This window comes from Etheostoma spectabile, chromosome 3 (assembly GCF_008692095.1).
Source record: "Etheostoma spectabile isolate EspeVRDwgs_2016 chromosome 3, UIUC_Espe_1.0, whole genome shotgun sequence".
NCBI classification, from domain to species: Eukaryota; Metazoa; Chordata; class Actinopteri; order Perciformes; family Percidae; genus Etheostoma; species Etheostoma spectabile.
In genome coordinates this window covers 4,413,749-4,430,087 of record NC_045735.1, presented here as the reverse complement: position 1 = coordinate 4,430,087, position 16,339 = coordinate 4,413,749, and the positions used below count along the sequence as shown (strand labels likewise).

General features: G+C 37.8%; 1 protein-coding gene across 1 annotated transcript in view; it reads right to left on the bottom strand.

Moving 5' to 3' along the window:
* Positions 1–2,394: 2,394 nt before the first annotated feature.
* Positions 2,395–16,339, bottom strand: part of LOC116686797 (ovostatin) — a 16,834-nt gene continuing 2,889 nt past the window's right edge. Inside the window, exons 4-5 of the mRNA XM_032511851.1 lie at positions 2,548–2,713; positions 2,395–2,465 (exon numbers count right to left, since the gene is read on the bottom strand). Of these exons, the coding sequence (XP_032367742.1) occupies positions 2,431–2,465; positions 2,548–2,713 (201 nt within the window). The 3' untranslated portion in view covers positions 2,395–2,430. The remainder of the gene's footprint in view (positions 2,466–2,547; positions 2,714–16,339) is intronic.

Here is a 16,339-nt window from a genome sequence, read left to right as displayed (position 1 = left end):
TTTCCTTATGTCCTGAACTAGTGACCATCGCTAATCTTACAGTAAGACTTTTACAGAATTATAGTCCAGGCTTACTATTAAAACCTAAGTTTTTAACAAATTCCTGGTTGAATTAGATCAATTCAAAAATCAGGAAATTATCATTCACATCAATTTGACATTCCTAACTATCTCACATTGTGGTACCAAAGAACTGATTTTGCATGTAAAACTCTGAGGAGCATTTTAAATGCAATCCAGTTTGACATGGTTGTGGTAGAAACCCCTAGTATGTATGCTTTAGCATGTACTGTATGTTCTCGTAAAACACATCCCCTCTGCATAAACTGTTGTAGTCAAAGCATGTGCAATGAGTGAGCCTTTAGTTTGTCCACAAGGCAGTGGGTTTGCTGAAAATGGTAAACAGAATCTTGAAATGTTAACTTAGGTTCTTTCCAATTGCATTGCAATATCCAACCCTGAGCTCCAGGTAGAAGGGGACTCATGACTTAGAGATAACTCAGGTATGGGTGGGTAACATCAATAGGTGGGACAAATAAGGGTGTATGTAATCATAACTGCACTGTATATAAGACCATTTATCTTTGTTTGTCTTCCTAACTGTTCAGTTGCTCTGAAGACTTTGCAGGTCTTTGTTTTTTGATATTACAAAATCTCTTATTTATACCAACAAATGCGTCTGATTGTAGGTTCAACCTCTACAAGGACGTGGGGATTTGGCATTTTTTAAGGCTTGCATCGCTAACAACAGCCTAAGGTTCAAGCATCCATTCTATTCATTAACAACACACAAAATGTTTCACGTCCATTTAATTTATTTGGTATGCATTTGCTGTAGTTTTGAACCTTACTTTTCCTTCCACATCTGATCCTTTGTTATAAATCTTGGGAGTGTCAGTGAAAGACAACTTTCCAACAACGTATGAAATCACTGTAGTCTTCTCTTGTGAGCGTGTAATACCTGTACAAGACGCCTTCATGTTACAACGATGTGTTTGCCATATTGTTTCAATACATGGCATAGTCATTTTGTCATTATAGGCCTACTAATTCTTTTTAAACTATAAATACAATAAATTGTATGACTTGCCTGTGCCCTCCTCTTTCATGTTTGCAGTGAGTTGCAGTACATCTCGTAGCGCCTGTTGCGCAATTTTTGTGAAAGTTGACATTGTGAAGACAAAAGTGGCACAGCCTCTCTTGTCCGTCTAGAAAGCACAATAGAATAAGATTTTAACTGTCAAATCTTTATATCTAACTACTATCTCCCAGAGGCGGACTTACCATTAGGCAAAGGTAGACAATTGCCTTGGGCCCCAAGCTACCAAGGGCCCCCTAAAACGCCTCATAAACTTTGGTTATGATTTGTTGTCTTACTTTTCACCAATTAATGTGTTACTGAAGAGCAGCAAGAAGCCGGTGCTTGCGCTAGTAATGCTAACACGGATGAAGAGGAGCTACCCACCGGCAGTCTCAGCCCAGGATGTTCTAGTGATGCGGGGGCTACATACAAGACAACCTTACAGGATCCTTTTAATGGAGATGGTTACGGTTCTATTTCGTATAGGCTTCGCCCTCTAAGGCTACGCTATTGGGTTTATCCCTTCGCGCATGCGCAGTCGTGAAGATTTTCTTTCCCGCCCTTGCGTCCAGCACGGGCCTTAACTACGTCCGCATTTACTGTATATATATCATAGAATCTGGAGTTACCAAAGTAATTATCGAACTGCTGCTTTCACTGTCCATGATGATGGCAATGACGAAGATGGTGACACACATAATACTCAGCAACTAGACCCCGTGAGTAGCAGTCACCCATCAGAGTTATGATTGAAGATATGCATCAACTCTGGCCAATCAACTGTCATACGAGACCACGTCTTTCTCAGATAAATAAGGACTGAAAAGGGGAGAACAAGGGTTGTGGATGGCCCCGTGCCTGTGTTTGCCTTAGGCCTCAAAATGACTAATCCGCCCCTGCTATCTCCATTGTATAAAAATGAACGTTTACGTTCCTCAGTTTGTACATTGAATGACAAGACAGATGACGATATGTTGTGTTTAATGTGCAACAGTGTACATTAGTAGGAGGATATGTAAGGTCTATGCCCTTACTTCATTAGACTGTCACCATATTTACTGTACCTGCTTTGTTTCCTCGAACAAGGCACCTGCATCTCAACGATTCCCAATGGCTGTTCAGGGTTGTATATAGGGGTCTAACATAAGATGCACTAAAAGGTCGCACACCTGATGTCAACACTACCTGGCACAGGCTGGCCGTATGTATACCTAATAGATAAAGAAAAAAACATTGAAAATAACCCTTCCCTAATCTAGTTTTAGATTATTTAAGAGTAATGTGCAAAATGGCTTTACTTACGTTGCACATATTCAGCCTTGATTTCTTCCTGATTAATACTTATTTCATTAGCCGCATTTAATGTTACGCAATTTAGGCAAAACTGGAGACAAAGTAAAATTATTAGAACTTTGCTTTATTACACATGGATTGAAATAGATTTTTTTTTTTTTTTTTTAACTTACCGTATTTTTCCACCTTGAAGCTGTGTTGTATTTTATCCGACCCAATCGACACAGTAACTTGGTAGGCTCCTTCACGGGCCTCAGAGTTCAAGGCGTAAGAAAGCTGCAATATCTTACTATTGGATGTTTCATTCAGCCACTGTCCAATCCTGTTGCTGGTAGAATCCTGTTAAGTGAAGTAAAGAAGAACATGTGACAACAGGAAACTCGTGAATACAGGAAGAGCGGCATTTCTTCATCTCCTTCTACAAGATGGCAGATAAAACTGGGCCATGGTTTGGTGTAAAAAGTTGGACTTCTTGACTCTCAATGGAAAAAAACAGCATGAAAACATGAAGCATCTTGAAATTACTCTCAATTAGATCCTGATGAATGTACTTGCAGGCTAATATCAGTGCCCAGTTACAGACATTGATCTGTATAATGGGCAAATGTACATACATTGCTGCAAAAAATATATATACACATATTGTCTTCCATCCTTCTTAAATCAAGTTTTTATGTAGTTTGACAAATTCATCATATATTTTGGTCCACTTGTGGCTATTATTAGCTAGTCTTGGACGAGTTTATGCAGTGACAAAAAAAGAAATTTATAAAAAAAAAAACTTTTATACTGAAAAGTCCATCCATCCATCTACTGATAAAGAACATCAAAGGCTGTTATATCACCAGAAAATGCTTTGAATATAGCTTGAGGTATCATTTTCTTAAAGGAATTTGCTTTATAGATTTGTTAGAATCAAACTTTAAAAATGTAATTTAGTTTATTATACCCAATGGTGTGTTTAAGTGTATTAGTCTCACCTTAATTTCTATATATCGTACTGTAAAGAAAGAAAGAAAGAGTTGTTAAAGCACAAGCTGCTTTGCACTGCGCTCATCACACAGTGAGTTAAAGATATAAACTCAGACTTCAGCTCTTGATACTTATGATTTTATATAAAAACAAACGGGTGACACACAAAACATGAAAAAACATTTAATGTTTTAAAACATTAAAACATTTAAAGGCTTGTCCTGAAGAGTATGTAACTTTGGCAAAAAAATACAGTTCTATAAGAAGCTATAGTGAAGATTCCACTGTTATTTCAAATTATAAGGATATGTGTGACAAAAATGTTGCAAAATGAAACACATGTGTTGAAATGGATTATCACTGGGTCAACAACCTTCAAAGTAGCTTGGTAGGTTTATCTAAAGGGGCTCTGGTTCGTATTATTGACCACATATATACTCAAATCTGTTAATTTCAAGGTAATTATCAAACCATTTCACTAATACTGTTTATAAATGAGACCTAATAAAAAAGACTGTTCAAACACTCACCAGCTGATGGACGGTTTAAACTTGTGTCAAGTGTGACGACTCTGAATTGCACTGAAGACACTGCAGAGAGATTACATGAAGCCTTTACAGCTCTGACTCAGTGTGTTAAACATCCTAAAAGGTCAGTGATTGGTCTTCTGTTAAGGAAAGTACATCAAATTTGAAGAAAAGAAGAAAAGTGAGAAAAATCAATTTTTAAAAATATTTTAAATGTGTGACATACCGATTTCTATCATTTTGTGGCGTATTTTAAATCCTGGGAATATCAATATATAACATAATGATATTATGGCAATACTGTTACGCAGTGCTGCATACACTGTAATTTGTAAAGAGAAAACTGTCTATATATGGTACCATCTTGTGTACTATGTCATAGATGATTTATTTGCACAATAACACAAAGCGCATAACCTGACAACCATAAGAAAGAAGCAAGTTGTGCAGGTGAAGAAAAAATCCCCAAAAAACCCTATAGGGTTATGGAAGGAATTCAACCTCAATTAGTATTATGGCAATACAAAGGTCAAGAAGTCTATATGAGTAACCAAGCACCATACGTAGATTAAAAAAGCAAATATAAGGTAACAACATAAATCAGTAAAAACCATCAGACCAAATTACCTGTTTGTCCTGGGAGGTAGATTGGTTATCTGTTGGATGAATGTCATTGTTTATAGACTTTGATCTTAACTTTTCTGACTTCTCTAGAGTAGAATGTGTCGCCTCCGTACCACCACCTCCAAGTTTGCCCCACTTCATCCTGCACTAAAGAACCTGTGACAGAATATATTTATATGACACCAAGAGAGTCATACATCCCATTAAAAATGATTTGATTTATGAATATTTAACTCGATCTGTTCTATTTGATTTCGAAAATCCTAAAATCCCAAATGCTAACAACAGGAGTTGTCAATTTACAACTTATTTTATTGTGGGCTTCTTTTACAAATCTATATGTGGTTCTGTATGTTATGAAATCCTATCATGTTTTTCAACTCAGTTTCTTCTACACATTTTATAGAAATGTAACATGAATCAAATTAGGAACCTTACTGACTAAATTAATGCAGCATGACATTCTTTACTGCACATCTCCTTCAGAAGGGGTGTATTCTCTTCAGGACATCAGAGTGACTCTCATTTCAGAGTCTCGTTGGGCTGCAGGAGACTCGCACAGTAATTTGGTCTCGCTCCAGATTCAAGAACTGCAGGAATGGCTACCATGTACTGCCTACAGACCAGCACACATACAGTAGATATCTCACTGGATCTGACATGGAGACAACCCAACCCAGAAGATTATGCAGTATAAAATCCTTCCCATGATCAATTCATTTAACACAAGGCATTACTCTTTTTTAAGTGTAGAGGTAACTTACGGTCCTGACACCGCTTGGCCCACGCACATCCCAGCTCAGAAGACCACAGTCTCCCATGTCCACATCTGAATCCCGGGACGACCCATGACTGATGAGATGATCTTGAGTCCGCATCTGTTTAATAGTCTCTGATAAAGAATCCCACCCCACAAACACACTGTCCCCATCCCCTCTATTTGTTTTAAAGTAACCTATTCATCATGATAGACTTCCTGCTATGGTGTGTTATGCTAACTACAATTTTTTTACAACTTAATTAGGCAATGATCCAGATAGTTTATCTAACTGTAATAATGTAAATGAAAAAGATGTTTTTTATACTGAATCAGTTTGTTGTACTTTAGATAGTTTTAGAATATGCAAATAAATTAAAAAAAAAAAAAAAGACGCATTGTGCGTTCCACCTGCACAAACACCAGCCTGGCCAGAGTTTTACCAACTAAAATGAGACTTTTAAGACCTTTAAGACCGTTATGAACATATTTAAGAATTAAGACCTTTATCACAACATCAACTATACCCGAATTCTGTTTTTTTTCAAGCCAAGTATCGTAAAACTTGAACTTCCCAATAGCTGAAGAATAAAATACATTTTATGTCTAGAAGTTGCATGTTGGTGTCATTTGTAGTCGTAGTAACAACATATTTGGACTAGCGACAAAAACAACACACGGAAAAAAAGAGCGATTAGAGGCATGTTGCATGGCCGTAGTCAATAAGACCTGTTTAAAATGATTTACTTATTTACCTAAAAATAACCAAGACTTTAAGGCTTAAATTTAGATTGTTTCAGAGGGGGCCCCAGCAGCCATGTAAGGAAGCAGATGTGACGCAAGCTGGGATCCTGGCTGGCTAACGGTACGTGTCCACTGGCAAGCGTCACTTCCACAGTATGTGAGCAGCAAAGCATTCTGGTAGTGTCGCAGTTAATTCCAGAAGCAGTGCATCAACTGAACGCTCTCATTTGCATAGTTGTTGTCCAGGCTACTTTATGCAATCAGGGCGTCCAACTCAACGCCTCCGAAAATCACAAAAAATTTTAAGTGGACCATTGTTGATCTAAAATAAGGATAGATTCAGCATCTGCATAGCCTATTTTTTTCCATAAAACTATCATATAAAAACATTTCTGTTTTGATATTGAGCCGACCACCCCACATGAAGCGTTTTCCAATCAGGTGCACAACATTTCCGTTTTCTGAGTGTGTGCCGTAATCTTTGCTTGTCAGTGGTCGTAAATTAATTGATAGCTTGCTACGCGCAACAATCATCCATGCTGGGAAGCAGGGTGATCCCTGCTGTCAAAAAAAAACACCACAGTGGACTCTTTCCATAAAAAGTGCCCACAGACACCTACTGTCTCGGCCAACGGCCACTCTTGTCAACAAACTGGTGACATGAGACTGCGGATTACCAATCCTTGTACAGATTATTATGGTGATAACGAAGACCTGGTTGCTGAAACCCGACTTTTTATGTTTTAAAATTTAAAAAAATGGCCATATTTTGCACATTGCACCTTTAAGCATTTGTTCGGTGTTTTGCTTCAGCTAACTTTTTTAAATCAGTTGAACATGTCAGTCTTACAGTAGGTTAAGTCTGCAACATTGCCTTTACCCAGCGTGGTGTGTTTCTTTTGTCATGCAAACAGCTTAACGATTACTAGGGTCAAAGTAGATACATTTCCAGTAAATACACATTTGTGAACTGAAAAGTCCAAACTGGCCATGGTTACAACACAGTAGAGAACAAAAGTGCTGATCGTTCAAACATGCCAAGGCTGACACAATAGTCAAGAAGATATTGAATCAACAATCAACATTATTTATATAGCACTTTACAGCAACCAACAGTGTCCAAAGTGCTTTACATCAACAAGAAATAACAACACAACATTCAATAAAGGACAAAAAAAAAAGACTTCTTAAAACCCTTGAGGGGCTTGGATTCTTTCAATTTTAAACTATACGATCCCCAAACTAAAGAGCACCAGAGAGAAACCCTACACAAACAGAACAGCACTCAGATTGTGAAGATTGTATTATCGTTGAATACACACTAAACTATTTCCCTTGTAAAATGTATATGCAAAAAAGGCTTCTTTCCATGATTCTATGCTTTTCAAGCAGAAACGGTGATGAGAGAATAAAAGCAGCTAGAGCTATAACAGGATAGCAACAAGGTCAGTAAAACTGTCAGCGTTGGGCTTAACTTTTAACACTTTAAATGTATGTGCATAAATAATATCTGTCATCTGTACATAAAATGGAGTGATACATTATACGTAATATGGCAGTGACAGTCATGAAAAACAACAATCAGCCATCACAAGAAGCACAACTGAAACCATGTAGGCCTTCAATAAAAAAGATGACGTATGGCAATGGGAGCTCTATTTCTTCTCTTCTCTTCTTGTGGGGATAGAATCAACTATTAAAACCAACAGAGTGTCTTTTCAACACTCTCCCTCAGGGACAAAGGGGGCGTCAGCTTCCTGGAACTGGTTTTGTCAAGTTTTCAGCTTTTTTTTAAACTATTAAAGAAGCCAGTTGATTACGATTCAGATTGAGATGACTTTATTATTCCCCAAGGGGCAATTCAGTTTTACAGCAACCCATTTAAGATTTAAAGTGCAAAAGTGCAATAAAATCCAATGTCTATAATGTTAAAAAGAAATAATAAAAAATAAACACTAAATTAAGTCCAGTCATATACTGAAACACCTGTGAACGTGTGATGGCTAGATTGTGAAAACTCTGGCTCAGTTTATTGAGTTGATAAGCCTTGTGCTTCACATAGGGATCTAAGTGCTTGGAACTTAGATCCAAGATAACTTAAGTATTGAAAAGAATGCAACATTTTGAAACTCTTCCATTTGCTCATAGGCCTACAGCTGAACCCTAGTATTTGGATATTGTTAGTTAGGTAGGTATTTTAATTTTAGGATTCAGATATTTCATTTAAACCAAAAGACACGTGTTGCAGCGCTGGAAAACGGCAAATGCATGTTTTGAATTTTTGAGTTTTTTGTTAAAATTGTTTGTGTTTCCATGCCCAGATGTAAGCTATTGTCATCAGAAAAATGTCAGCCAGAACATTTTAACATGGCCTCAAAGGCCTGATGGGACGTTACAAAAAGACATTCTCATCAGTACAGCCTGTATTTTTATATTTGAATTGCTTTTAGACTCTCTACAGGCCTGTCGTTCTTGAAGACCCCATAAATGTCCTTTTTTTGTCTCCTCAATGTTCTGCAACTGTAGCTTGACATTTTTGTACTTCATATATTGTGATTTGCATGGGTTGTCTTCACTTAAGTGACATTATGGAAGTTTTATAATATTTCAAACTGTGTGAACAGTGGAGAACTTTAGATGAGACATCTCCTTAGAATTTAGCTGTTTTAATTTTTAATCTTAGACAATAGCACATGCTGTAACTTCTAAACACACGTATACAGCACAGTAGTACATCAGTAAATATAAGGTTCAGAAGCTGCTAAGAGCTGACAGCAGAGTTAGAACAGAAGGGCATGCAGGTTTAACTCTGATTAAAGAAGAATTCCGGTCAATTCCAACACGTAGCTCTGTTGTTTGTTAATTTGAGTGCTGTCTAGAGAGAAAAACGAAAACAAGTCATTAGAGTGCCTACCATGTGCAGAACATAACAAATGTCTCTATTTTTAATTGTCATTATTGAAATAGTGACATCATTTTCAATGTCTCTATTTCTCTGTTTTCAAACAACCTTTATTTATTCCAACGTGATCTTTTGCTTATTTGGATTTTTCCATATTCCATAAAGGCAGGGTTGGGCATTGTTTGGATTTGAACAATTCTGATTCCAGTGATCAACTGCAGTAATCAAGCCTCTCTAAAAACAAACACCTAGACACGTCGCTAATGAGCAACTATGGCCAATATCAAACCTTCCGTTTTTAAGTAAAATAATTGAAAAAGCGTTTTTTCAACAACTCAAACATTTCTTGACTAATCAACAGTTTTGATACATTTCAGTCGGGTTCTGACCACAGGCTCAAATTTCAGTCTTAGTATTACTTGATCTTAGTGCTGCATTTGATACGGTTGACCATGAATCTTACTGACCGATTGAAAAATGGGTTAGACTTTCTGGCTCGCACTAACTGGTTTGAATCCACTACGAATAGGATTACTTGTGTCTATAGGTAATCATACATCTGAACATACAAATATGACGTGCGGCGTTCCCCAAGGGTCATTCTGGGGCCTCTTCTGTTTAACCTTACATGTTCCACTGTCTCAATATGGAAAACACGAAATAAATTACCATAGTTATGCGACGACACACAAATTTACATAATCTTATCGCCAGGGGACTATGTCCAATTACAAAAACTGACCAAGGCATCGACACAAATTAACAGCTGGATGTGCCAGAACTTCTGAAATTAAAAGAAGGAAAACAGCGGTGGTTGTTTTTGGAGCAAAAGAGAAACGATAAAGTCTGGCTCAGCTTCAAACAACAATGTTAAAAACAACAGACAAAGCCAGAAATCTTGGTGTAGTCATGGACTTGATCTGAATTTTAACAGCCCTTAAGACAATAACAAGTCAGCCTACTATCACCTTAAGGATATATCAAGGGTTAAAGGACTATGTGTCAACAGATTTGGAAAACTTGCCATGCTTTCATCTTCAGTAGACTTGACTACTGTAACAGTGTCTTTACAGGTCTCCCTAAAAATAATCAGACAGCTGCATGCTTAAAACGCTGTGCTGGGTCCTCACTAAGACCAAGAGAGTGGATCACATACCCCCAGATTCTGAGTCTTTACACTGGCTTCCTGTGCATCAAGAATTGATTTCAAAGACTTTTGCTAGTTTATAAAACACTCAATGGTTTAGGACCAAAAACATTTCTGATCTGCTACTACACTATGACCCCCCCCCCCCCCCCCCCCAGACCTCTCAGGTCATCTAGGACAGGTCTGCTTTTCCGTCCCCAGAATCAGAACCAAACGGGGGAAGCAGCACTCAGTTTCTATGCTCCTCATATCTGGAACAAAACTCCAGAAAACTGTTGGTCCGCTGCAACTCTCAGTTCTTTAAATCAAGGCTGAAGACCTTCTTTTGGATGTGCCTGTTCTTTAAATGACTGTTCATTTCTTCAATGTTTAATTTTTCATGCTGAACTGTAACTTTTAATCTTGTGTTTTATGTATCTTAATGTTTTTATTTTTAACTGTTTATTCATGTGTTTATCGTTTTTTTTTTTTTTAGCTGGTTTTTTTTTGCCCGTTGTGAAATGTGCTATACAACTAAAGCTGCCTTGCCTACTCTGGGCTCAATCTGGCATCTTCAACCCATTCTGGGTGCACACACTTTCATCTTTTCTACATTACAGCCCCCCCATCTCTGACCTGAACAGGTTAATACAAGTAATGGTACCAAGAGCACTTGACTTTGCACTCTGAGGTTTCACAGGGCCGAAAAGGGCTTTGCAGCAGAGTAGGTTGAAAAGAGTTTTGCCATGAGTGCTGTTTGTGCAGTTGTGAATTTTTGCCCTTGCCTCCCCTCTTACATCGCATCGTTTTTCAAGCTTTCCAGTGTCTGTACACAGTACGGGCGACACTGGAGAACAGTGTACGTGCGCAGCAGAGTTGAATTTGCTTTGTGTGACACTACCATCCCATTGGGCATAGTCATAAAATGGTTGACAGTGATGTCATTACAGCCAAAAAGTGTTTCAAGAGCTGTTTGCGTTTGGCAGATTCTTTGATAACACTTGCAAAAACCTGTACAAAGTTTCAGCAATAGGCTCACCTCATGTGCAACTTATTGCAGCACAATGTCCGGAAGTGGTTGCTGCAATGACTACAAGGACTGGGGATATTTCCTTCAGTTGGGCCTGAACACCGGAAAAGCAACCCAACATGTTATTTACACCATCAAATATTCCTTGAAGGCGATCAAAGAGATGTTCAATCTAAAGATGTCTTTCAACACTTAAACAGTGTTTCTGCAGTTGTTTCGGTTTGAGAAAAATCCCAAGAACTTGCAGTGAGGCTGAAGATTACTGTCAACAAATTGAAGACGCATGATAATTGTTCGTTGGTTCTTTGTGTTTCTATTTTGGTGCTGTCAGCTGTCAGTCCATAGAATAGGGCAGTCTGATGCGCGAGTTACCCTAACTATGTCCTTTTGAAATCAGAGCAGACTGTTGATTATCTTATCATTTACTGTGTCAAACATCCAATTATCCTTCTTTTTCTCCACTCTTTTTCTTGGGTAAATTAAAAATGTTCCAGCATCGGTCATAGAGCACACCCTTATGAGTTGTGTGACCACTAAAAGGGATTCATTTTTTTCCCAGGAATGCTATGGAACAAAATATATTTCAGGATATTCTTGCTGGTTTGCTTTGGCGGCAGTATTGGAGAGCAGAGAGCTTATTGACATTTTTTTCAAGAAGGTGTCGGCCAAGATACTTATCCCTGCCAGGATTGGTAACCCCCGTCCGCAGAAGCCCAGAAAAGCGGTGTTTAACTGCTTCACCTCGGATTCACCTCTTAAATAGAACAAATAGCAATGTAAAGACTCTACAGGGTTTCCATGGCAACAAGGGTCTGATTTATCTACAAAATTTGTTTATAAGTTTATGTTTATACTGAATATGCATTAAAAATCACACGTCCGCTTTACGTAACAGACAATTAACATATTTATTAGATAAATAAGACTCTTGGTGTTAGGGGAAGGCAGATAACAAAAACCAATCCTCTGTATGTTGAACTTGCATCGTAGTACAGGCCTCTGTTCTGTGAGCAAGGTTAAAGAATATTTAAGTGTACAGTGTAGTTAATCTGACAAGAAGCTCAGAGCCAAAAGATACCTAAAGTTTTGTGTTTTTTTGTATTTCAAGGGCAGCCTATGGATTGCTGTAATAGTTATCCATAGAAATAGTGCATTATTATCAAAAAAACTCCAGTTATCCAGGTTGCTGCCACACATTTTTGAGTTTTTTAAATTAATCTTGTTAAAGGACAGTTGGGGCATTCTCTTTCCATTTGTCAGGCATGGGCATGTTTTCTAATTTCTCTCGGAGAGGAGGATCCAGGAAATGAAAACATATTAAACACAATCCATTAGTCCTAATGCATTAATGACTAGTGCACCACATTTCCAGTTATTCAGTTAGCTGAAAAACACATGCAGGTTACATGAACCAAGGCCGAGTTGGCGATATTAGATCCTTTTTAGGGGGCTCGAGCCCCCTAAATTTCATCTCAGATGTCCTAAAATTAATTTTTTAATATTGTAGTGCTTCAAGTTAGAGTTTGTAACTTGTCTGTTAGTGGCATAGGACAAGAAATTACAGGTTCAAAGGGCTTAAAACAGATTTAATATCCTGTGTGTCTGTCACCAATGCTATGCAACCTAACCACGTCAAGGACAGGGTTAACAGAAACGTGTTTTGGCCGATTGGAGGTGGTTGTGCCGACTCTCACCTTGGCAAATACTCTATCTAATCGTCAGAGGGAGAGCAGAGACAGTTGTGAAGTTTAACGTTGGTAGTCCCCGAGTAGACGTTGGTAATTTCCTGGTGCAGATAAGAACCCAAAATGAAACGTAAGCAACAAAAATTGCTGACCACGTTTTTGAAGGCACTGCATCCATTCACATGTCTGATCCTAGAATCGCCCCTGGCCAGAGTGCTGACCTTCTATGTAGACATTGTGATTAGACACAGTTTTAAAAGACTCAGTTGAGACAAGATAAAAATGAGTAAGTAGATCGGCGAGCATGGTAGATACGCATAAAAAACACAAACAGAGGAAGTGTTATGCTCTAAAAGCAGATTGATTCCATTCTGAAGAGTAAAGTTTATTAACTTGGACACATCACAGGGTTATCAGCCTAATCATAACTAACCCGTTGTTTGCTATTAGAGCAGTAGCAGAATAGATCAAAACTAATTCTGTGTATATGACACAACCCATGATCCCACACACTCACAACTTCATCAGAAGTCCTTTTTTTTTGATAGAGAAGACCCATAGCGGCAGAAAATTGCCTGGATCAATGAATATTCATTTCCAGGATAATGCCTGACATTCTGTGCGTAGTTGAGTGCCGGATGTCCACACCTCTGTGTGTTGCCGTTTTTCAACTCGGTTCTCTTTGGGAAACAACAACACACTTGAAATACCAGACTAGATAATGAAAATGGCAAGTTTTGAGAAACTTTGGATTGTCAATTGGCAACAAAGCTGTGGATGGGATATCCTAAAATGACTCCAATCTGAATTGTTTTGCAGTATGATTAGATTAGATTAGATTGATTCAATTTATTGTCATTACACAGGTACAGGTACAAGGCAACGGAATGTAGTTTAGGTCTAACCAGAAGTGCATAGCAGCAAGTGCAGGATGTACATGGTTCCATAAGTGCAGGACATGGATAGTACTGAATAAATATAGAAATGAATACTATTCTAAACAGAATTTACGGATAGATTTTTCCTATGAATATAAATATAAATAACAGTATTGTGAACAAGATTTACAGCGGATATGTACTGAATACAATATACAAGGGTATTACTATAATAGAATTTTTACAGATATGTACAATGAACATAATATACAGATGGTTGTTACTATAATATACTACGATGGTTTGTAGACTATTGTATTTCTCAACACTGTTTTAATAATGCAATAACCAAAAAAACGCTTAACTACACTCTGCAGACACTGAACATTTTAATGTCTGTCCAAAGAGTGTTGATCAAAAGTGGCAAAGTAACAAAGTGCAAAATAAGAAAAGAATTTACACATCACAATGACCCATGGAAACTTAGACAAAAACAAGATGTACTGCACAGTACAGCAGCACTTTAAAGGCGATCTTCTATCTGAACCCTCCCACCGACTCGACTCCAGCTTCTTCCCTCATGAGCCAGCCAGCCCTGCCCACTATATCACACTGATTGGATTACTGCCATCCCCTGTTGCAATTGACGAAAAGAAAAGAAACAAAAAGCATATCAGGGTAAGACAATGGAATACATTCACATGTATTTTGATGATATTCTTTTGAAAGTGCATGAGCCCTTTGGAACACAGCAACTGTTGTCTGATCATTAATTAGGCTGAAGGCTATTTACATGTATAAGACTTTAGGGTTCGAAATTGGTTATGGTTTCATAAAAGTGAAATACAAGTCTAATGCATGATCTCATTTAATGGTTTAATGTTTTTACAAGCTCATAGAATACTTTGCTGCTGCTCAACAAGGGAGGATCAATACAATGTAAACTAGCATGGATTGCTCATTAACACACTATAACTATAAAATATATAATTATTTTAGGACAGCAGAGCTGAATACTGTATGTGCCAGAATTGCACATGCATTTGTTATCTTGTCAGATGAAGATGTGAGCTTTTGATTGAATGGTCATTTTAAGTGTCATTTGAAAGTGTAACATGTAGTCATTTGCTCATATAGATGGACATGTCATTATTTTTTCCCTCAGTGACTGTACCACGTTTTGCTTTTGTCAAATGTCAGCTGGATCAGAAACAATGTACATCTCTTTTTCTCTCTTCCTCCTTATAGGTAAGCTCACTACATCATGATGAAGTATTTAAATAACCTACTTAGACGCATCATTATGTACAAAGTATGAAATAAGGGGGACAGAGCAGCTGGGGCGGGTGCATTTCTAGCTGTGAGATTCAGAAGACGCCAAAACATTTTAGTGGTTACTGCTGCTTCAGTAACATCTTATCGATCAGCAGAACCGGCCTTAATCAGATTCAAGAGATTGGATATCATTTACCTTAGTGTGTACATGTTGTAAATTTTGCTTGGTGAACAATAGTTTCTTCATCTGTACAGTGTTTCTGTGCAGTTAGTTTTCTCCACAGGTTGCCTACAACCACACTGGTCCCCTATCTCCAGGAAGTCACTACCCGTGGTGTTGTTCTCTAAAAATCATTACAGCAAATTACTTCCCCTTAAACCACGATTTTCATTATTACATTTTGTTGTGTTATTTGTTGGCTTTGGAGGTGCTAATAGATGTATATAGATAGTGAGAGGTATAGACTGAGCACACCACACTTAATATCCAGTCTATATGCTAAGCTCTGCTATCACCTGCTGGCTCTAGCACCACACTTAACATGGTGGCAGTAGGAGAATGGTATCAACTTTTCTTAACTCTTGGGATAAAAAGACAATAATTTCCTTATGTCCTGAACTAGTGACCATCGCTAATCTTACAGTAAGACTTTTACAGAATTATAGTCCAGGTTACTATTAAACCTAAGTTTTTAACAAATTCCTGGTTGAATTAGATCAATTCAAAATCAGGAAATTACATCACATCAATTTGACATTCCTAAACTATCTCACATTGTGGTACACAAAGAACTGATTTTGCATGTAAACTCTGAGGAGCATTTTAAATGCAATCCAGTTTGACATGGTGTGTGGTAGAAACCCATAGTATGTATGCTTTAGCATGTACTGTATGTTCTCGTAAAACACATCCCCTCTGCATAAACTGTTGTAGTCAAAGCAGTGTGCAATGAGTGAGCCTTTAGTTTTCCACAAGGCAGGTGGGTTTGCTGAAAAGTGGTAAACAGAATCTTGAAATGTTAACTTAGGTTCTTCCAATTGCATTGCAATATCCAACCCTGAGCTCCAGGTAGAAGGGGACTCATGACTTAGAGATAACTCAGGTATGGGTGGGTAACATCAATAGGTGGGACAAAATAAGGGTGTATGTAATCATAACTGCACTGTATATAAGACCATTTATCTTTGTTTGTCTTCCTAACTGTTCAGTTGCTCTGAAGACTTTGCCAGGTCTTTGTTTTTGATATTACAAAATCTCTTATTATACCAACAAATGCGTCTGATTGTAGGTTCAACCTCTAAAAGGACGTGGGGATGTTGGCATTTTTTAGGCTTGCAATCGCTAACAACAGCCTAAGGTTCAAGCATCCATTCTATTCATTAACAACACAAAAATGTTTCACGTCCATTTAATTATTTGGTATGCATTTGCTGTAGTTTTGAAC